We start from the raw sequence: 23,583 nt of genomic DNA, 5'->3' as shown, positions 1-23,583 counted from the left end.
GTTATTTTTTGAGTACCAGTGGGCAATAAAACCACTAGCAAAATTATGGGAGTATATAATTAAGCTAATTTCTGACCCTCTGGGACATGTGTAAGAAATGTATACATTTCTGAAATCGGTATCGTTCTTGCTGTAAATTGTTATCTCATAATATTAACATTCTCCTAGTCATCGGAATAGAGAAAACTTGACTTTCATATCATATAACTTGCAAGGGGTGATGATGTCATTGTTTATTCCAATATTGTGATTGGGTAAGTGCAACATCAATTAACCAATGGTATATGATGTTACAAATATGGGCTATTCTTTTATACAAACATATCTGTTGACAACCTTTCTTCAACAATAATTACTCAGCTTTGATTTCAATAAAATTAACCAATTTTTAATTATAATTAATAATTATCAAAAATGTATGATCAAGGATTGTATACATTTTTTTGCGTGGCCATGCTTTACTATTGCAAAAGATCACACTTCCAAATTTCCCTAGAAGTGCATAAGTGCTTCATGGAATTTGCTCACCTGCCATCCTGCATTCATACAGCATGAACACACAGAAATGTGATGAATCAAAGTATGAAGCAGAATGTGAAACCAATCATTCATACATACCTGCTGCTATCGACAGACAGGCTTGATTTTCTTCAAACACTTTTTTTTGCTCTTTCTCTTCCACTGAACAGGTTTGTTTTTCTTCTAACTCTTTTTTCTGCTCTTTTTGTTGAGTTGAACAGGCTTGATTTTCTTCAGACACTTTTTTCTGCCCTTTCTGTTGAACTGAATTCTCTCCCCCCTTCTTTTGGGCAGTAACTTTCCCTGATTTCTCTGGAGTAGCTATCTTTGAGCCCTCTTTCAAAGGAGGTTTTGGGGGAGCCAGGTTTGGGGATAGTTGTGGCAGCTCAGCATCTTTGACATAGCCACAGAACATCACAGATCCCATGGCCAGTGCTTGCACAAATGTTGAACCATCGGCTACAAAACTGAAACAAGCCATACAATGTGTTTTCATTTTTCAGATAATATTCAATTAGAATATCAGCTAATGAAGCATGATGTTGAGGAACACATTAATTACCAGTCTAGAACAAACAATGGTTATTTTCATTGTGCAAAAATGAGGCAAAATTAATTCTTATTTTTGTACAAAACTTCAAAAATCATACCCATTCCAAAATACTAAATGCATGCAGCTTATATGATATGGTACATCCTAAGAACTAGAATACTATCATAGCTTACTCTGACATGAGAGAGTAGGCATGAGAGCGCAGTATGACATAAGCTCCAGTGATGATGGCATCAAAGTAGCTCGGTATCAGGTAGCGTGGAACTTGAGACAGATGCTTAAACAAGTTCTCAAACCAATTCCCAAGCTGAAATACAAGTATAAGAAATATACAATATCTGGTACATTTACCATATTTTTTTAAATTATTTACTGTGCTGCTCTACTATATACCATTCCTGTATATCACAATTTGTGATCTTGAAGACTTTTGAATCTTATTTTTTTCATGTATAATGAACTTATTAAATGACATCAATTTGAATTTGCTTTATACATGTAATGACAATCGTATTGCATAGGTTATCAAAACCTTTTTTAATTCTATCAAAAAAACCCAGAAAGCACACATTATTAACATGGTACATGTATGAACTTTATTTAACCAACAAGTCTAAATAATCTTGAATCAGCTTACATGTATAGTTCCCTCATGGACCTGCAGCCGCTTGGCAATGTAAGCTGGAAGCCAATCTCCATCTCGGAGGTTGTTACACAGAGGGTGTCCAAGGTCGTTACGAGGCCGAACATTGCTCAACACAGTTGACACACCTGTTTATAGAGTAATTGCTAGAAATAGTTGAGAATATTCCCTGTGAAATAGCCTTAAGATACAGGATCTCCTTCTGCCAAAGTTAAACAGACCCATTTTTTTGTTACCACGAAAAAACGGTAAAGGCTACAATTGTAAAATATACCATATTTCCCCTCACTATAAGGCGATCCACTTTCAAGAGGACCCCCTAACTTTGCCCATGGAATCAGGTGTTTTTGTCTTAACCCATTTATAAGACGGAGTCGATTTTTAAAGCTGCACTCTCACAGATTTACCGTTTTGGCATGCGCCTTTGATCTCTACATAGTTCATGTTGTAACGTCACAATTTGTACCAATTGATCTGCAGCCGACACATAATACACACATGTGTTTATAACCTAAAATTTGCAGGTGTTTGTTTGGATTGCAGTTGATGGGACTTAAATTTGGAGAAATAAATAACCATTGATGATTGCTGATAAATTAATGTAATGATTAACAAGCAATTGGTTATATAAGCAAAAATGATGTATCTGGAATAAATCTCTGACAAAATTTTAGAAAACAAATCGAAATAAAGAAGCACTATGGGTTATTGTGATTTATTTTTATCTTCAAAAGCAGTGCTCTCTGCCTAATTTGTGATATTTCACATCTGACTAGCAGAGTTCTAGTTATGCTCATATTTTACATAAACTATCCTGTATCAGGCGACACATCTGATTTGCAGAACCCTAATTCCACGGACAAAAAATGCCCAAATGAAATCAATCAAAGGGAAATAATAACAAGAGGGCCATGATGGCCCTAAAACGCTCACCTAAGCAAAGGGCCACAACTATGTGATAAAGCATTAATAAAAATGTTGCAATTTAAACATATCTTTACTGATGACGATGCCTTGTTTTATATTTGTAAAGGGTCATGCAATGAGATGTTTTTTTTAAAGCAAAACAGGAAGTTGGCCATATTGTTGTTGTTGTTGATTAATCGTGACCCCTTGTTGTATTTTTGTAGAGGGTCACCCAAGGAAGCTTCCTGTAAAGTTTCATTGAATTTGGAGTGGTAGTTTCAGAGGAGTTTTTTTTAAGCAAAACAGGAAGTCAGCCATTTTGTTGTTGTTGCTGTTGTTGTTGATCAATCATGACCCCTTGTTGTATTTTTGTAGAGGGTCACCCAAGGAAGCTTCCTGTAAAATTTCATTGAATTTGGACTGATAGTTTCAGAGATGTTTTTTAAAGCAAAACAGGAAGTCGGCCATTTTGTTGTTGTTGTTAATCAATTTACCGTAACCCCTTGTTGTATTTTTGTAGAGGGGCACCCAAGGAAGCTTCCTGTCAAGTTTCATTGAATTTGGCCAGGTAGTTTCAGAGGAGATGTTCTTTAAGCAATTGTTGACGGACGGACTACGGACAAAGACCGATCACAATAGCTCACCTGTGCTCTGGTGAGCTAAAAAAGTGTGCAAGGTAAAGTTAAACATGAAAATTAACAAAGGGCAATAACTCTAAAATGGAAGCAAGAGATACAGGTTTTGTGCACTGCCATCCCTTTTCAATAAGATCTATCTATCTATAAAGTTTCAAGTTGATAACTCTTATATTTTTCGAGAAATGCCCCGGACAAAATTTAAGCTTGAAAATTAACAAAGGACAATAACACTAAACATATAGATGCAAGAGTTATGGTTTTTGTGCACTGCACTTTCCCTCAATCAGATATACCTACGGAATAAGTTTCAGGTTGATACCTCCTATAGTTTATGAGATATCCCACGGACAAAACCTAAGCAAGAAAATTAACAAAGGGCAATAAATCTAAAAATATGGCAGCAAGAGTAACGGTTCTTGTGCACTGCACTTGCCCTCAATGAGATCTATCTAGCTATGAAGTTTCAAGATGATACCTCTTATATTCTTCAAGATATGCCCCGGACAAAACTTTAAGCATGAAGATTAACAAAGAGCAATAACTCTAAACATATAGATGCAAGAGTTATGGTTTTTGTGCACTGCACTTTCCCTCAATCAGATATACCTACGGAATAAGTTTCAGGTTGATACCTCCTATAGTTTACGAGATATGCCACGGACAAAACCTAAGCAAGAAAATTAACAAAGGGCAATAACTCTAAAAATATGGCAGCAAGAGTAACGATTCTTGTGCACTGCACTTGCCCTCCATGAGATCTATCTACATATGAAGTTTCAAGTTGATAACTCTTATATTCTACAAGATATGCCCCGGACAAAACTTTAAGCATGAAAAATAACAAAGGGCAATAACTCTAAAAATATGGAAGCAAGAGTAACGGTTCTTGTGCAGTGCACTTGCCCTCAATTAGATCTATCTACATAAGAAATTTTATGTTGATACTACTAATAGTTTAGGAGATATACTCCGGACAAGCGAAAATGGGACGCTGCCGCCACCGCCGTTGCCGCCGCCGACAAAGTTAACCCTATATGTCATCTTTTCAGGCGACACAATAAAATGGGTATTGAAACTTTACAGTTAGTGTGCATGATGTACACAAAGCCTAATCGTAAGAGAAAGTCAGTTTTATTTCGGACATAACATGGTGAACAATATCCAAAATATTTTTATAATCAAGGCAGCAAAATGTGTCTCCTGTGATAAACAACATGTTTGTCGATTAGAAGATATCCAGTATTCATCTTAGTGAAACATAGCAGACGGTCCTCTTAATCTGATGGGTTGTGATCTTGTCACTTATATTGGGGAGTCGTTTACAGACAATAAATCTTTCAGTAAAATACTGAATGTTGAATATAACTGATTCTGACTCGATTATTTCTGAGTTTCTTATAGCCTTCCCTATAAGACGGGCCCCCTACTTTCAGGTTAAAATTGGGTCACAATTTCTGGCGCCTCAATATCGGCTTTAAAACCTTTAAACCATCAATTTCAAGATGCGTGCATACTTTAAAGCTAGGATTCAGTTGGTCAGTTAAAATAAAACAATAGCAAACTATACTTATATGAAACCCGCCTTTTCATAAGTTAATTTCATGCAGTACATGGAGAGACGCCAAATGGCTTATATCAACAGGCTATAGACAATGGACACGATTCGAAATGCACTTGATGGAAAGGGGTAAGAACCATGATCATACAGTGTGTCAAAAACTTGAAATGCTTAGTGTATTTGCAAACATTACTATAAAGACATAACTTTAGTTTTACAATCCTTACTCACCTCTGAGACCACAGAATGTCATATCGCCAAATCCCGGGATATTGTACACACCGAAACCCTTCCCATCTGCCTCCTCTTCAGATCTATTTCGGAACAGTGCTATGTTTAGGTCAGCAAGACTCAAGTCGGAAACAATAGCTCGGAAGTTGGATGTGTCAAACGTCTCATCAAACATCGTACGGCCACTGTACGACCTCATCAAGTAGCCAAACTGTCCCAGGCCTCGACGAATTTCCAGAATTGCTTTTTGAGCTTTGCTTGGTAAGGCTATTCTGGGAACAAAGGTTCAAAAATTGCTGTTACAATGAACCTTTCAGAGTTTTATCATAATGTACTGACATACCTCTGTTATATAATACTGATTCTTTTTTATGAACGCTACAGATTTAAGTAAATACCTAGAGTCTTTCAGACATCTCTAGAATTCAAATAGCATATTTCAGGAAGGAATCATATAGGAGAATATCTATATTTATTCAGTAGTATTGTCAGAGTAATAAAATTTGGCTAAGGTTTGAATTTTAAGGTAAAGCACCGATTTTAATATATAAGAAAATCCAAACCACATACTTGAAAGCTATCACACTGCCGGGAGTGAATGTTTGAAGATTAACAACGGTTGCCATGCCATCAGGCTGGACCTTGGTTGTGCACATCTTACTGAGGCTGGGAGGAATGTTCTCCTGCAGCTTCAGGTAGTAGTCTGGAAGACCATTGATGAAGTCCGCATCTTTCACATACTCATAGGCATCCGTGTGAAATGTCTGGATCTCAAACAGGATGGTCTCTACCACACCTAGAATAAGACAATGAAAGGATTTTAAATGGCCGTTAAATATGACAACTTATCAGAACTGTATTAATAATGATGGTTTAAAATGCTCAAAATCATTTGAAATGATGAGGTTAGGCCTCAATAGAGTTATTGACCCTTTTGCAGCTTAAAGCTTAAGAGTTCATGTTATGTTTTTCATAGCGATTTAACCTTCCGCTTCTTTGGCGAGTTGCATTGACTGGTCACCATGTTAATTCCATCCAGATCGGTAGTGAAGGTCTAATTGAGTTCGAACAAATGTTGCCTGCCAATTGAGTGCTGAGGTGTTAGTGCAGAGTACATCCAAATGTCTACTGTTCGCTCCCCCACTTACCCTCTAGAGTGATGGGCCTGACATGGGCTGTCTTCTCCGGGTCTTCTGGCTCATTGAAGGCGGTACGGGCAACCAGGACAATACTTTCATGGGTAACCGGGTTGTGCCGAGTCACGGACACAGTGTCCTCATCTATCTGGTCTACATACACCTGAATAGAGAATTAAAATGTTCACACAAACTAACAACATGAGCTAGATAAACATTTAGCACACTAAGTTTTATGTTACTCCAAAACACATCAACCTGATTCCCCCTACCTGTGAGAAGTTCCGCCTATCGCTTGCACTGCCGGTTTTTACTCCGCCAGCCCCAAGCATGAAGTGTAGATTGTTAATCAATGTCTTGGCACGGGTTATACCGAATGTCTGGTTGATGTACGGACGGTCGGGGAAATCCCAGTCTGCCCATGATGGGTACTTCCTGTCCTCTGTTACCACATGGATCTGTATGAAATGAAAATACAATACTTTTGTGACTGATTAATAAATATAAACATATCTAAACTGATAGTACTTTAATAATGCATGCAGGTAACAAAAGTTTATTTATAAAACAAAGGCCTGCATCCTATCTATAGTATTAGGCTTCTGACATTATATTTCAGATTCAATTTCTGGTTGGATTAAAGAGTTTGTTAACTTAAAACTTCGGGGATGTAACTCGCATTGATTGATGGATTTAGTTATATCTGCAGTGAAAAATCGGGTATGATTACCATCAGGGGAATTACAATAAAATGAAGTTAATTATTTAAAGTTTCGATATTGTAAGATAGATATTAAGTACATGTCGCATCATTTTGTATTTCAATGATTATAAATAAACAAACTGTGAAGTGGTATCATTGTGCACTGTCAATGTGTGACAGAATACGGAAGAAATTTCAAGCGCTCAATCGTCTATATGATCAAGATTATTACATAAACAAATCAATATCAGACATAAACAAACAATGTCACGATTTGAAGATGTTTCCGAGATTTATCTCAACAATTTGCTGGGAAATAGAGATCATGTGATATTAAGGTTTGTTGTGAAACTTTAATATATTCACTTTACAAAAGTTTTTCTTTTTTTGTGTTTGAACAAAAATATATGATCAGGTAATAAAACAGTTGTTGCATGGGCATTTGTGTAACAGTCAAAACTCGGTGTCATTTAGAAGTCATCCCCTCCACCTCGAGACAACAGTTTTGACTGTTACATAGATGCCCATGCAACAACTGTATACTGTTTCAATGTTCGACACATTGTACCACATGTGCATAATACTGAAGGTGAAGGTGTGGACATGTTGAGAACCCTCATTATGTACAGTATACGGCTGTTGCTTGTACAATTTGCAACGGCTAAGAATAATTTGAGGGCTTCGAGTAGAAAATCATCAGGATGACAGAATGAAATTGTTGTTTATTATTAATGCTATTAAAGTGCAATTAACTATTAAAAAGCTTAAAACCACTTGTTCTTTTGTTATTTTAATGTATTTTTTTTATTTATGTCCATATGCTATACTATTTAATAACCTTTGCAATTTTCACAATTTAATAAAATTCTTCAAAAGAAATAAGGTTGCATTAAGGTTAAGGTCAGTAGAAACAAGAGCTGTCACTGTAAGTGACCAATGCCCTTGATGTGGAACTCAAGTGTGTTTCGAAGGTCACAAGAGAAAATTACATCCAGAAACAAGATATTGAGCCAGACGTACGCATGACCAGACGGTGAGGTTCTAATACACCAACCTTCAGAGTCATAAAAACTTATTTTGAAGAGTCAAATTCTTAAAATTGGCTCCTAATAGAGTCGATTATTGGAGTTCAGCACAAAAAAGTTTATATATTGTAAAATGTTCAAACCATCAACTACAGACAAATGACTTACATGGTGCGGGACCATCTGATCATATCCTCTGTTGCTGCCTGTAGCGCAGCAAGCCATGGACACCAAGGCCGCATTGGGCAGCATTGTGAAGGCTGAAAGTGTCTGAAAATGGCAATATTTAGTGCTATAAATAAATGATTGGTATCCATTTTTAAGAAAACATAAACATGCCTGATTTAAAACTTAAATATCATGACATGGTCAGTAAATCTATCAAAAAGAATCAATATTGGTATTTCAATAAGTACACTTTACTCTATCAAGTTACACATAAATTACATACTAGTACAACGGTGCATGAATGTAGAGCTATAGACAAGAACTTCCCTTAATAGTATTTATGATCGACGTAGACATGTTCAGCTGAACACGCCATGGTCCAGCAATAAGTATAATTTCTTTTTTAAACCCAACATAAGTCTCCTGCCTGCTACCTTGATGGGTGATGGATTATCGTGTGTCTGGTCGAAGAACAGTGCATGAGCCATGGTGGGCATAAGGGGCTGTATTCGGGGCTGGACAAAGGCCCCAACCGGCTGACCACCATACCGGTGTATCAACGCACCCAATTTACGGCTGGTTTCCGGACTCATGGCCTCTGAGAATACATGGATGGATGTTTCATATGGTATAATACAGTATGATTAAGGCCATAAAAATGGAAATCTGAAGCAAAATGGCATTACACAGTACAACTTGAAACAGATTTAATACACTATAGTAAATTCTGATGTTTTTTTGTTTTTTTTCAAGTTTTCCAATTACCAGGATTTTTTTCATTTGAGCATTTTTTTATTCTATGGATTTCTAATCAATAGTTTTTGAATTTTGCCTTGTGGACCTGTTATCAGATCTAGATGAATACCCAAATATTCTCTCACCCCTGATAAGGGAGTTAATGCCAAGCCTGTTAATGAAGAGGTTGTCTAGGTGTTCCCCGCCTGTGAACAATTCTGCAACCACATACAGGTCCGGGCGTATCTTTCGTGCAGCATCCAGCATGTACTGTAACATAGGGTAGTTACAAATTGCAATCTTAAGTAATTCAAAACCCAAAATTAAGATGAAAAAAGGGTTTAATTAATACGAATAACACTCTTGCCCAATATATGGCCTTTTCAACAAGGTTTTTACAGTCATTATTGCTACTACAGTTTAACAAGAGAGCCGCGGATTAAACACCAACACTCATCTGAAATATTTTAACCTAAAAACAGATGACCTAGCAATGTACATGATGTAATTCACATGTATAATGTTTTCATTCACTTACCATGAGTTTATAGCAAATTCAAATGTCTTTTATTTTTTCACATAAACACTGTATATGGATGTTTACCTCGGCTACATGTATTGGTGTGCTGTGACAGTTGTCGAGCCTGACACTGTGGAACATGCGGGCAGTCATCTCGGTGTAGTCCTTCATACGTTGCCACAGATACGGGCAGTCCTCTGGCTTCTTGCCATACCGCAGCTTGGCACTGTCACCCCACCCCACCAGCTCACGACGCAGGTACACATTGGAGCCTGGACACAGACATAACCGATCGCTCTGTATCATGGCACATGCTTAATTCGCCCCGAAAATTAATCATTTGTATCCAATTTCATTAATCATATCAAATAGGGTAGATAGGTGGTGATGGGATAAAAAGGGATACGAATTGAAGAGTTATCCTGACAGATGTTCATTTTAGCACTTAAAACTGTCAACATTTTGTATTGGTCAATGTTAACTAAACTTTATGCCAGTACAAGAAACAACTGAACAGAAATGCAAATAAAGATATTTTTATTAATGATCCGAGATATATTGTCCAGGTGCTAAAATAAACAATACATCAAGGAAACGGAAACAAATATTTTTTGTCACACCTTAGCAAATTTAATGCATAAATTTTTCTTCAATAAATTTTTGTAATATTTATTACAGAGCATTTTATAATGTATTACATCTAAACTGAGGTCTAAAACAATCATAAACATTATTTTGGTGCTTGTTCCAGTTTTATTTTAATAATTTTACTAATGTAATATTTTAACACATTATTCAATATTATTCCTTCATGTAGATTGTATGTGTACATATATTTCAAATCATCTTCAAAAGTTGAGTCATTCAAAATCAATAGGAAACGACCCTTAAGATGTCTATTGTTTATATCTTTAATATCAAAGTAACTGACTTTTGAGAGAATCCTCTCTCAATTTCATTACAATGAATGTAATACATGTATGAAACACTAACCAGGCTCAGCAAAGTTTTTCAGTGGGTCATCATGCATGACCCAGCCGTTGCAGGCAAAGATGAACTTGGCTGAATCCCCGTACATGTAACCTTCCTCAATGGCCAGGCTTCCAAGGAACTTCTCTGGTACTATGAAATAACTGAAAAACACAGAAATCTGTTCTATACTATGATCACTATTTAGGAAAAACATGTGGGTAATTAACGAACAAAGCTCAAAACAAACCATCTGTCTCAAACTCAAAACATCCAACCGGTTCAAGAATGATTCAAATCTTTACTTTTTTACAAAAATGTCCATGATAGTCTTTGAAGAACAAAGATGATCAAAGTTTATACCAGGGCAATTGAAGTAAATATAAATTGTGAAATGAAAAAAAGTAGGAATTTCATCAACCAAAAAAGGGAAATCTTACTCATGCATGAGAGGATCTTTCTTTGTAACAATTTTATGTTTAGGTCCTTTTGGGTCAAGGAACCTCCAGCGTATGTTAGCGAGAAAGTTTGTCACTGCCTCATTGAGGTGGTCCAGTAGGGCGTTGGTTTTCTCACTGTTCATGGTCTCAAGGTCACGCCTCAACATGTCACAACACACCTGGATACGTTGACTCCGGCTGGTGGCCCCTGGCCTAGGGAGAGATAGATGAATGATTGCACTGTATGTACTACACTGTATGCACAAAACCAATAAATAATTGTTATTTCTTGTTGCAATTAACCCTGCATCTTTTTAACATGTTAAGCAGAAAGAGAATTATTAACCAAAGAGACCTTATCTTGTTAAGAAATTTATAAAGGTTAATTTCATCTTCTTATATTTCTAATCATCCTTAAGACAATTTTCCATTTTTACAGGCTAAGAACAATATGCACACATTATTTTTCTGGTAAAATAATATCAAGTAAAATTTCAATACAACAGGCAGTTCGTCAGATGGCAATGTAACAAATAGTTAGAAAACTGCAACATAACCATGATTGATTGTGTGTATTGACTGACAGGAATATGTTCTAACAGTAAAGAATCAATGTGCCAGTACAGACACACATTGTTTGGCAACAACCATTTTTATAGCAAGAAAACATCCAAGATTGTTTTCATTGTAACAATGCAAGTCAGCCTTGAACTTGATTCTCCAGTTAGAGAGGTGATTAAGCACTCAGAAAGCCTTGACTTGTTTTGACAAATACCTAGCCTGCGAATGAAACAAGGTGAACTTTATATAGCATGCATATCAAGTCAAGGTTAACGTCACCTGTGACAGTGTGATAAGACATGAGCCTGAGAATGATACGGGGTGAAATTTATAGGTTGCATATCAAGTCAAGGTTAACGTCAATTGAGACGGTGTGATATGATTATCCTGTTCATCTTACTAAAAACAATGCTCCATACCAAACTCCAAGTTACAAATTTATCAGTGACTACTAATGCCTGGGTTCTATTACTATAATAGTACATGAATGTAACATGTCATTAACTATTTTAATTAATATCTGCTGTTTGATATAGTAATATAGGTACTGCAGAGGCAGTTTGCAAAATGACAATGTACTTTGTCATGTAAACATGAGAGGAAGATTTTCCATTATTTATACTGATGAAAAATGCATGCAAGAATATGTATGTACTTATACAAGTATATGACACAAGAACACAAAACAAGAGTGTCACAGTCTGAACACTAATGCTAGACTGTGCATTTTTGCCAGTAGATAAGGGGACAGAACTACACTTATCAAAGCCAGAGTTATCAGCCTTGTTTTGTATGTGTGTTATGTCTCTAGCAACATGTGAACCAGTTTTATATGAATATCTTGAATCCATAGTTAGTTTCTTTTCCCTTTCAAAAGACCTGAAACGGCTGAAATATCAATCCTAGGGGTGTAAATATCTATTGCAATAAATCATAACAGATAATATTTTATACTGATCTCTGAATGTGATGAAAATAAAAGATTTCTGAATTCAATTATTCCCACATCACATAACTTAATAGGATGTTGAATGAAGCAGTATGTAAAAAGACTTTCATAAAAAAAAAATATATATAATTTTTATACTTTTGATTGGGATTTTTTTTCTGAATATTGGGAAAATATCATATATTTTGGAGGAGGAGTAGGAGGAGGATAATGTAAACTTTCCAATACCTTTGCAATAAGACCTGAATTATTAAGGCTAAAGGTCTGAGGCGTAGACCACACTGAGGTTGTTTTTTTATGATAAAAAAGAACAACCTCAGTGTAGTTACGGTAACCATCACTATCTTTGGAAACAATGATTTGTGGAAAGGTTAAGATTGAGATAATTTTCACCAATTTTTTTTCTAAATTTGCAATAGTTTTACAGGGGATAAATACTAAGAAGGTACAAGTATGTCTGCACTTCCATGTTCAGGATTAAAAAATATGTCGTTGAGAAATGAAAAAATATACACATTCGCCCAGTCCTTAGTATAGATAAATCTTATCATTCATATTGTATAACACGCAGGGAGTTATAACGTCAGTGTTTATTTCAATATTGCACTCTGATTGGATTATGGCACTGTCATTTAACCAATGATAAAAATATCAGCTATTCTTCTATTGAAACACATGTTGTCAATTACACTTCTTTAAGAACAAATACTCATTTGCAGAAGATATTGCTAATTTTTAATCTTATGAATAACTATTTAAAATGTAGCTATAAGTATTGATCACATATTTTTTTTTAAAGCGTTTATGCTGTATAAACGCAGTAGTGCAAGCGAGAAAATTACCTAGAAAGCATTTAGCATGAACGCAAAAAAACAACAAGAGCCGTCGTAAGACAGCGCACTCGACTACGCCGCTTTGACTTAGAATACAATAACAATGTAATAATACAAAGTTTGGTCTCTTTATGTCAAACCTAACTAAAATTATTTGATACATAAGGTGACTTCGATGCTGCCCTCCCACCAGCCCGCCCAAACAATGACGCAAGTCATTCAAATAACTTGATTTCCCATTATGAAAATGTGGTTAAGAATATACAAATATTCCTTTCAAAGGAAATTGAAAAAAAAAAAAAAAAAAAAAAAAATAAAAGGCCATAACTTGTATTTAGGCTTAAAACGGAGTTATGTTTCTTGTTGTAAGATGGTCGTAAATAATTTTTTATTAGGCGCATTTAATGAACGGTATAGAAGTTTTTTTATTAAAATCCCAACTTGCCCTTAACTTTTACTTGCCTAAAACATTAACCTAAGTCAATCAGGGGCCATAACTTGTATTTAGGATAATGTGGAGTTATGTAACCTCATTGGGTGATGGTCCTGAACAATTGTGTGAAGTATTAAGTCAATTGAACAAAGGATATAGAAGTTATTAATAAATATTCCAACTTGCCCTAAAACTTTAACCTAAGTTCCATAGTCAATCAGGGGCCATAATCTGTGTAAAGAATAATATGGAGTTATCTAACCTCATCATGTGATGGCCCTGAACAACTGTGTGAAGTATTAACTCAATTGAATGTAAGGTATTGGACTTATAAGTGAAAATTCCAACTTGCCCTAAAACTTTAACCGGACGCCGACGCTGGGGCGAGTAGTATAGCCCACCTATTCTTCGAATAGTCGAGCTAATGAGATAAATTCCTTAAATAACTTGGGCTTGTAAAATATTTCTGTTACCCTTAAACATACTGAGACATCTTTTGCATTATTATAAGTGGCATTTTCAATTATTATTAAAGCCAGAGACATGCACATGTTTGTATGGCCTTTGCCTCACATGTGCATATTACCTCTGGCAACATGTTAACCTAGTTTCATTTGAATATCTTGGAAAAGTTTTTTGGTTATGGCCAAGGTTTATGTTTTTGCACGCAGGCGCTGCCAATGACATGAAGCCATACTTTTTTTCTTTTGAAGACATACTCTGATTATAATTTTTTTATCAGAGAAATCTTGAAAGTGACCGCAAGTATATTTGAAATCAAGTGACACTATTTTTTGACATCTTTTTTGGGCGGGGGACTTTCTGGGACTTCTTTTACTAAAATAGGGAATACCAATTTTGCCTAGAAATGAATAAGAATGCTTTAAGAACTAGACACATAAGATAATTACACTTAGAAAAGGTCCTTTTTTAAAGAATACAAAAAATAACAAAAGGTTTGGGGAGCAATAAAATTATTGTTTGTTCAGTTTTTCCTTTTTTGTAAGAAAGTATGATTAAGCATTGGGAATTGCGCCAAACTTAGGCATTAAATTAATAAGAAAAAAAAAACACTGAGTGAATATCATATTTTACAGGACATGTGCAAGATGGCTAAAGGTGTACCAATGAGAGCAATGTGAACCAGTTTTTATTTGTAACAAAAAAATTAACGGCACATATAATCAGACTCCTTTTGTCTGCTTGAGTGTATACTTACAGGACAAATGATAAACCAAACATCAAAAGAAAGTTCAAAACAATGAGATAAAGACATGAGAGTTACCAGAGAATAAGCAAAACATAATGCTCAAAAGAATGACACAGAATTTATGGGCAAAAAATATTTTGACATTTTATAAATATAAGTAGATCACTCTTTTACACTTTTCCATTATCCCAGGTCTGGCAACACACACCCTACGAATTTTCCCAATGGGTATGAAATGTTAGAATGTTGGCATGAATGGATCTGAAATATCCATAATTTGTCTGGGTTCAAAACATCCATGGTAGAAAATGTCCAAATTTTGACATACTCTGCTCACATAACAGAATACCTTTGCAAGTACTCAAGTTAATTGAAATCATTTTCATTTGAAGTTTTAAAATGAATTCAACAGATAATCAGACTGTTTCTTTACCTGTCTGTGTTGTAAAGTTTGAGGACAGCATCCATATCAACCCGGCAGGCATTCCTCTGAAATGTGGGGTCCTGGATTATACTGACACTGCTGGGGTTTCCCGGTATGGGCCGGTTCTCTGCAGGAAAGTAAATAAGAAATCTCAATTATAGGACTCACTTAAAAAACTGCATATGGTGTTTTAAGCTTCGAGAACTTCTAAACTAAGAAATAATGGAACATATTTTAGCCCCTGTTTTACTTAATAAGCATAAGATGACAATTATGAGTAACACTTAATTGATATCAAACTGTTAAAAATTGAGAATTTCTATTTTTTATGCAGTCTATTTTTAGGCAGTGGAGGAAATAGCCCAATCAAAAACATAGGGAATCCACTTCAGTATTTCTCAGTTGGGATTTTTTTGTCAATTTATTGCTTTGATTATGTTTCCTAACCTGGTAATAAATTGACAAACGTTTTACAATCGATCTGTTAGGGGATGCACTAAGTACTGATACAAAGATTTTATGTTGTTACCTTCAATTCCATGCTTAAATCTTTTGATTATGTCGTCTACACTGACTGTATAAAACTCATGCATCTTCTGATCTGGCAAAACATGTGTTCTCAAAACTTCACCTATTTTCTGAAGAAACAAAATACTATCTCAGTGAACTAAGAAGTAGAGAACTGGTGATAATAATTCAAATATTAATAAATGTAAGTGTTACCAGTAATTTAGAACTGATGTCAATAGATAGATGATATAACATGGTATTAAAAGCACTAAATTCGAAAGAAAAATAAACATGCCATATAAAATTAAAGTCAGGAATGACCAAAGTGTAAACAAATTATTTCTTATTTAAACTTACTTTAACAGTTTCTTCTGTAGCAATTTCTGGTGGGATTCCCCGATGTTTCCACTTGCCGTCAGCAACCTCCCGACTGAAGTTGGCAAAAATCCTGTCAAGGAGATAAGCTGTCTTAAGGTGTGGGGAATTTTCCAGGTTAAACCCACACTCTGGGTGTTCCTCCAGCCAAGGGCTGTTGTCAGCACTATGATTGTACACCAGGTCTGTCATACACAACACATGCCACTCCCGGTTCATTTTCTGTATCAGTCTATCCACGTCTTCAAACGTGCAGCCAGCACCATGATTGTTGAATATCGGGTTAAACTGAAGCTGGTCTTTGATTGAGTAAGAAGAGTTTGAAGTCCCTAGGGCCTGTATGGGGGTCAGGTGGATCAGGTTATACCCGGTTGCCTTGGCAACATACAGCCGTCCCTCCCATTCGTGGAACGGGCCCAGACATTTGGCGAGGACGGACTGGCACTGTAGACAGTCAAGTGTGAGCTGCTCATCACCCGTGCCCACTGAGAGGGTTGGATCAACAAGGAAATAACCCTGCCCGTTCACATTGCTTCTACTGAAAAAATACAAATGATTCCTTCATTTTATAAATAAACAGTTAACAAGCATGTACCGGAATGTGTATTTTAGACATTTTGGTTAAACAAAAACATTAAGAAGCATTGCTCTAAAGTCTTTAAAGATAAAAATTTAGGTAAAATGAATATGTTTATCTTGCACTTCTACATCTAAAACTGTTCCAAATTGAACTTAAAAAGGTGAAAGTGCTTAATCTTATAACACTATATTGCCAGTCACACTGACAGACATACCAACAAAATAGTTGAACAAACTTAACTTGTTAAACACCTGTGTATGTTTACCTGTTATCAACTGTAAAGTAATAGTTGAAAGAGCCTGCTAATACAATGGGTATTTCACTGTAGACGTCATGGCTGTCACTCTTTGACCCACTTGAGCTTTTCCATTGCAGTTCATAGTATGTTGTCCTCTCAAATGGCTCATCCTGCTCTCTCGGATGGTTGCAGAACAGGCGGACAGTGCTGGCATGAAGGGATGGGCCAAGAACAAACCGAAGGTGCCATCCTACATACAGAGAAATAATGCTGTGAGCATTTATTATTTCTTTATTTAATATATTATTTGCTGCCTTTTTATCTTGGAAATTTGTGGCCACTTAGCTATTAGTTAAAAAAATCCCATTTATAAAGGTCAATATTTTTTATCTGTACCTAAATCATAAAAAACAAAAGACATTTGTCAAACATTATCCCCCCCCCCCCCCCCCCCGAGCGCCATGTTGCCAGGATTATATGGACAATTGAATAAAATCTGCATGGACAGAAATGACAGCTGATTTGTCATTGACATTGGATGCTGTTGAGGCAGTTTTAAGATTATGACCATTCAAAGTGTGAGGATAGAGTGTGTTATGAACATGACCTTTGACTCTATGATCTCAAAATCCATAGGAGTCATCAGCTGGTCACCAAAAATCTAAATGTCAAGTTTGAGGGCCATGGGTGCAGGCATTGACAAGTTATCACACAGACAAGCTTTTTTAGTTCAAGGTCACTTGGACCTTGACCTTTGACCCCTAAAATCATAAGGGTCAATTACAGGTCAGACGCAACTCCAAACTCAAGTCAAGTTTGAGGGCCATGGGTGCAGGCATTGTCGAGTTGTCATTCAAAATATTTTCGCATTCAAGGTCATTGAGAACTTGACCTTTGACCTGATGACTTTCAAATCAATAAGGATCATAGGTTCAGGCATTTTTGAGATATCACTGGGAGAAGATTTGTTAACTTTTTTGCGTTAAAGGGCACTGTGACCTTGACCTTGGCCTGATGACCCCCAAAGTCATCTACTGATCAGGCCCAACCTTCATGTCAGGTTTGATGACCATAGGTCCAGGAATTGACCCCTTAAATCAATAGGGGTCATCTACTGGTAAGGCCCAACCTCCAAGTCAAGTTTGAGGGCCATGGGTGCAGGCATTGTTGAGTTATCACTCGGACAACCTTTTATCATTCAAGGTCACTGTGACCTTGACCTTTGGCCCAATGACCCCTAAAATCAAAAGGGACCATCTACTGGTCAGGCCCAACCTCCAAGTCAAGTTTGAGGGCCATGGGTGCAGGCATTGTCGAGTTATCACTTGAACAACCTTTTACCATTCAAGGTCACCGTAACCTTTGGCCTGATGACCCCCGAAATCAATAGGGGTCATCTACTGGTCAGGCCCAACCTCCAAGTCAAGTTTGAGGGCCATGGGTGCAGGCATTGTTGAGTTATCACACGGACAACCTTTTACCATTCAAGGTCACTGTGACCTTGACCTTTGGCCCGATGACCCCCAAAACAAAAGGGGTCATCTACTGGTCAGGCCCAACCTCCAAGTCAAGTATGAGGGCCATGGGTGCATCCAATGTTGAGTAATCACTTGGACAACCTTTTACCATTCAAGGTCACTGTGACCTTGACCTTTGGCCCGATGACCCCCCCAAAAAAAATAGGGGTCATCTACTGGTCAGGCCCAACTTCCATATCAAGTTTGATGACCATAGGTCAAGGCATTGTTGAGTTATCACTCGGACAAGCTTTAAAATTCTTTGACCATTAAAGGTCACTGTGACCTTGACCTTTGACCCGATGAGCCCTTAAATCAATAAGGGTCATCTACTGGTCAAGCCCAACCTTCATGTCAAGTTTGATGACAATACTGCCAGGAAATTTTGAGTTATCAGTCGGACAAGCTTAGGTCTACCATCGGACCGACCGACAGAGTGAAAATTATTTAGCCAGATACAAGTACAAAACAGCATAGCTGAATGTGACACTCATGACCTATCCCGAACGTACTAAATAAGATTCGCCCCCCCCCCCCCCCCCCCCCAGTCTATATTGGCAGTTCATTTATAAGGTCATTGTGATTGTTTCAAATCCTTAGCTGTCTTGTTTTTTTTATTTCATTTTAGATCCTATTTGGAGATAAACTATGTGACATTGACAAATACACTTTTGCTGAGCCAAAAATGATACATTATTTTATATAGTTATAGCAATCAATTTGAATGTGAATATAAACTTAGGAGTGTGGTATGGCATAGTTTTTGTATCAGGTGTATCACTTCTCCCTAAAGTCTCCCCACTTCTCCCTAAATTGACTGAAGGGAGAAGTCACTTCTCCCAAAATTTTCAGCCTAGTGAGAGCCCTGTCAGACCTACCGACCGACATGTGCAAAGCAATATACCCCTCTTCTTCGAAGGAGGGCATAAAAAAATTCTTTTTTTGTTAATTTCATTAGTCAATAATAATGTGTTAATTTAAGAAAAAAAATGTGCGCCGTTAAATTCAACATGTTTTTTTCATTTAATAATGTTTATTTTCATTTGCTTTTTCCATGAATTGTACTATACTTTAAATAAAAGCATATGACATGCTATAATCTTCTTTTTTTCAAATCTCTTATTGACCTCAATACCTGCCCCAAAGCCAAAGGTATCATACATAGAATGTTAGCAATTCTCTTGTAAAAAAACACAATTATTGAAAATAAGGTAATGAACATTTGCAATCAGTTTAATAATAAATTATATAATATGGTGATACATAAATAACCCTAACCCTATGTCTAATGACGAATAAAACTTAGTGTTAATTACATTGTCCACAAACTTTTCAGCAAAACTTCATACAAGTGTGTTTATCCAACTTTTAGAGAATAGCATAACACTCGAGAAAGTCGAGAAAGTATTAGCAGTTACAAAAATCAAAAGTCCAGTACATTATGAAAATAATAACAAACAAGTAATGACCATACCTTTTTCAAGTCTATACAAAGTCCTCTCAAGATTTTCTCCTTTGTTTAATGTAAGAAACCTAACTTGACAAGTAGCCATTTTCTGAAGAAGAAGAAAATAACATATATACATGTACATGTACTAAATACTGATTATAATAAATGTCCTATCAATACACCTCGGGTGTGTTTCTTTTGAGAACTCTGATAGGGACTAAGGGTATAAGCTGAAGAGTTATGGAAGGATGCTGCACAGCGTCCTTTTTTGGAAGCACCCTTCTGCCCTCATGGGGACCGTCATCGGCTTCTTCTGCCTTCAGAGAATTAAATACTTTAATTTTTTTTAATTTGATTAAAACTTACAATATGAATAAAAATACATATTTGGCAGTTGAAACCATAAAAAAATATATTACTTCAATACAATAGGTTCAAGATGGCCCTATAATCTTGGCCCTATATCGCTCACCTCATTAATATTTCAAATAACAATAATAGGTAGTCATTGATTTCATCAAAGAGAAATTTCTGATTAAGTTTCATAAATATAGGACCAGAGTTATTGCCTCTGGTATGTTCCTAACATTTTTTCTAAGATTTGACTTAGTGACCTTGTGTCTTGTATGTATAGACGTGAAGCCTTGCAACACACATCTAAAACTGTGGCTGAAGATGTTCAAAACTTAACATGAACTGGCCTCAAAATATTTGCCCTGCAGGGTGAGTGAACCTGAACTTCTACTCAATTTGTTACAGCGTTCTTTCACCTAATCCCGGCCACCAACTACTGCATGATTCATTTATAAAGAAGTCAGGAACCAGATCGTATAGACCTTGCTGTCAAGGATGACCCGTGAAGATGCAAGCACTTATTTCCAAAGGGGTCCTTTGTTTTTGCTGAAGGGACAGCATGCTGAAGAGACAGTGGGGGGATACAAGGAAGTCCCTGTGCGATATCCTAGCTCTTTTTCGAAGAGACCCCTTGGTTTTTTTATGTGCTCTGTGTAAAGCACTGATACACGGGGTACAACTTTCCTGGGTTAAACCAGTACTGTGTACACCTCAAATTTATAATTGATTATAAATTATTAAAAATATTATAATAATTAATTTAATAGTTAAGAAATAATTAATAGTAAAGAAATAATTTAATAATTAACAAGTAATCATCAACTTTGATTCCCTGGAGAATAATCTACAACATGCAACATACAACCAATTTAACAGTCTCTGTGTTCGACCATGTGCATTCGATAAAAAATTCTGGCTTCAATTTGACTGTTTACATGTACATCTGGCATTTAATTAGTTTATTGCATTGCATTTTGGAAAATAAAAAGGACTAAAAATTGAATCTGGAAAATCTCATTCGACTAAGCGGATTAGTTTAATTGAATTTCTTTACACCTAACCACAGTGGATTTGTCGAGGCCTAATGAACTATCAGAATTACGGTACAGTTATTTTTTCATAGCATATCTTTAAAGAAGTGTTTAAACATGATGTGTATGAGTTCAAAGAACTTACCAAATGTGATTAATTTCAAATCAATTCCATTATGGGTAATTGAAACTAAGTATGTTTTAATATGAGTTAAAAAATAGTTACTTTAACTTAAGTAATTCCAAAAATACAGTCTGCAATGCCAGTGCTGGCATAGATGAACAAATCTCACAGTCACTCAGTCTGGCTCTGCTTCTGAATTAGCATACCATCATCTCAACACTACACATGGTCGTGTTACTCAACACAGAGTAGGTCAATAGAATATGAAAATGCAATGTAAGCACAATCTCATAGGTTTTAAATGTCAAGACTTAGGTTATCAGGTCAAAATAATCCAAAACAGTTTGTCATCACTAAACACTTTATTATTTGCAATGATGTGTGCCTTAAAACACTATGTGCGTACAAATGAACTCACCAATTAAATGCAATCAATTCCAAATCGATAGAAATCTCAAACCATCCATTTGACATTTGCTAACTTTGTGTAAAAAAAAACAATTCCGTCGACCTTGACCTTAAAGAGTTTCCACAAATCAAGGTCGAAATGCAGCGACAAATAATTCAGGGTGCTGTTGATAAATATATTACATTTTATTAACATCCATTCGATCTAGCCATTCAATTTAAAGCGGAAATAATAGCTGAAATGCACAAAATGGAAGGTGAACTGTCAACACGCTCTTTAAATTGTCCGTTTATGAAAATTGCATTAGCAGACGCCACGAGGTTACACACCACTATTTTGTATCACTAAAGTGCAAAAAGCCGCAAAAGTACCGTCTAAATGGAAAGCCGGATTGTGAAAGAAAAGCCCGAAAATTGATACAGCTTTTAGCGAAAAGCTTAAAATTCGATTAAAAATCATGGGCGTTTTTTGAAAACACCGACGAAATTTATATTTGCCGTATTTTGATTACTTATCGATGGAAAAATCAGATCAGCTAAATGAAGATGACAACAGGTTCAATGCACAGTATCTAAATTATTCCCAGAGATATCGGTCACCTGAACGATGTCATAGTACAGTCTATATGTGTCACGTTTGAGCGTGATCTACCTGCGGAATCTCAGACAGAGTTCCAGCGTGAAGCGTGACGGTGGGGAGATAGGTGTGATAACGATGGCCCTATGCATGCCGACACTTGAAGTTATACAATAATCAGATATTTATACTCAAACGTATCAAAATGTGCCTCCACATTACACTGTTTATCACCATGAGTAGGTCGAGGGCATATCTACGGTCAACCGTGGCCACAGGTACATTACTTGGAATTGGTTTAAAATCGTCTATGCTATGGGACATAACTTTGACACTGATTTAGTAATATACGTGTATGCAAGAAGAAATGATTGATGACACGCCTTCTATTTCGCATGTAGGCTTAAAAGGAAAGACCTTGTATGAATCATCTGACAGGTAGACACTGACATTCTTGACCTGATAAAAAACTTATTGTGCGGTTGCACGCAAACTTATAAATACCGACACATGTGATTGTGTCTAATTGACATGTAATTATGTCAGACTGACTTGTAATTATGCCTTAATAGCATGTTATTATGTTTAACCGACATCCTGGTAATTATGTCTAACTGACATGTGAATATGTCTAACTGACATGTGAATATGTCTAACTTGTCTAACTGACATGTGAATATGTCTAACTGACATGTGAATATGTCTAACTGACATGTGAATATGTCTAACTGACACGACATTATGTCCAACTGACACGACATTATGTCCAACTGACACGACATTATGTCCAACTGACATGACATTATCTCCAACTGACATGACATTATGTCCAATTGACATCTTGTCCACAGAGAGTGCTATCTTGTTTTAACTGTATGTGATCTTGTGAAATGAGCGCATTATTTTGAGCAAACCCCATGCTTTCCTCTCCACAAAATATGTCAAATGAACGTGTTGTCATATTAAGGTGTCATGGTAACTTGTGCATATATATATATATATATATATATATATATATATATATATATATATATATATATATATATATATATATATATATATATATATATATATATATATATATATATATATATATATATATATATATATATATATATATATATAATATATATATACAACAACACGTTCACTTGACAACATATCCTGGGGAATGAAAGCATGTGGTTTGTACATGATAACAAGCTCATTGCATACGTGTTATAAAAAAAGAAATCTACATTTATACTTAAATATAGTCTCCATAG

The 23,583-nt window shown here is 36.0% G+C and overlaps 1 protein-coding gene across 2 annotated transcripts in view; it reads right to left on the bottom strand.

The window, feature by feature from the left end:
- The window catches only part of LOC128213539 (glycogen debranching enzyme-like), a 39,290-nt gene extending 17,272 nt beyond the window's left edge, over window positions 1–22,018 (bottom strand). For both annotated transcript variants that reach the window (XM_052919328.1, XM_052919330.1), the window contains exons 1-19: window positions 21,752–22,018; window positions 19,849–19,930; window positions 16,885–17,107; window positions 16,022–16,577; window positions 15,684–15,792; window positions 15,164–15,281; window positions 10,745–10,957; window positions 10,329–10,468; window positions 9,420–9,607; window positions 8,962–9,085; window positions 8,515–8,678; window positions 8,081–8,182; window positions 6,457–6,642; window positions 6,197–6,347; window positions 5,619–5,844; window positions 5,049–5,320; window positions 1,710–1,843; window positions 1,246–1,379; window positions 619–986 (exon numbers count right to left, since the gene is read on the bottom strand). In XM_052919328.1, coding sequence (XP_052775288.1) covers window positions 619–986; window positions 1,246–1,379; window positions 1,710–1,843; window positions 5,049–5,320; window positions 5,619–5,844; window positions 6,197–6,347; window positions 6,457–6,642; window positions 8,081–8,182; window positions 8,515–8,678; window positions 8,962–9,085; window positions 9,420–9,607; window positions 10,329–10,468; window positions 10,745–10,957; window positions 15,164–15,281; window positions 15,684–15,792; window positions 16,022–16,577; window positions 16,885–17,107; window positions 19,849–19,927 — 3,487 coding nt within the window. In that variant the 5' untranslated portion in view covers window positions 19,928–19,930; window positions 21,752–22,018. The remainder of the gene's footprint in view (window positions 1–618; window positions 987–1,245; window positions 1,380–1,709; window positions 1,844–5,048; window positions 5,321–5,618; window positions 5,845–6,196; window positions 6,348–6,456; window positions 6,643–8,080; window positions 8,183–8,514; window positions 8,679–8,961; window positions 9,086–9,419; window positions 9,608–10,328; window positions 10,469–10,744; window positions 10,958–15,163; window positions 15,282–15,683; window positions 15,793–16,021; window positions 16,578–16,884; window positions 17,108–19,848; window positions 19,931–21,751) is intronic.
- Between the last annotated feature and the right edge of the window lie 1,565 nt (window positions 22,019–23,583).

Source organism: Mya arenaria, chromosome 13 (genome assembly GCF_026914265.1).
Source record: "Mya arenaria isolate MELC-2E11 chromosome 13, ASM2691426v1".
Lineage (NCBI taxonomy): Eukaryota > Metazoa > Mollusca > Bivalvia > Myida > Myidae > Mya > Mya arenaria.
Note: the sequence above shows the minus strand (reverse complement) of the source record. Positions and strands in the feature narration are given on the sequence as shown.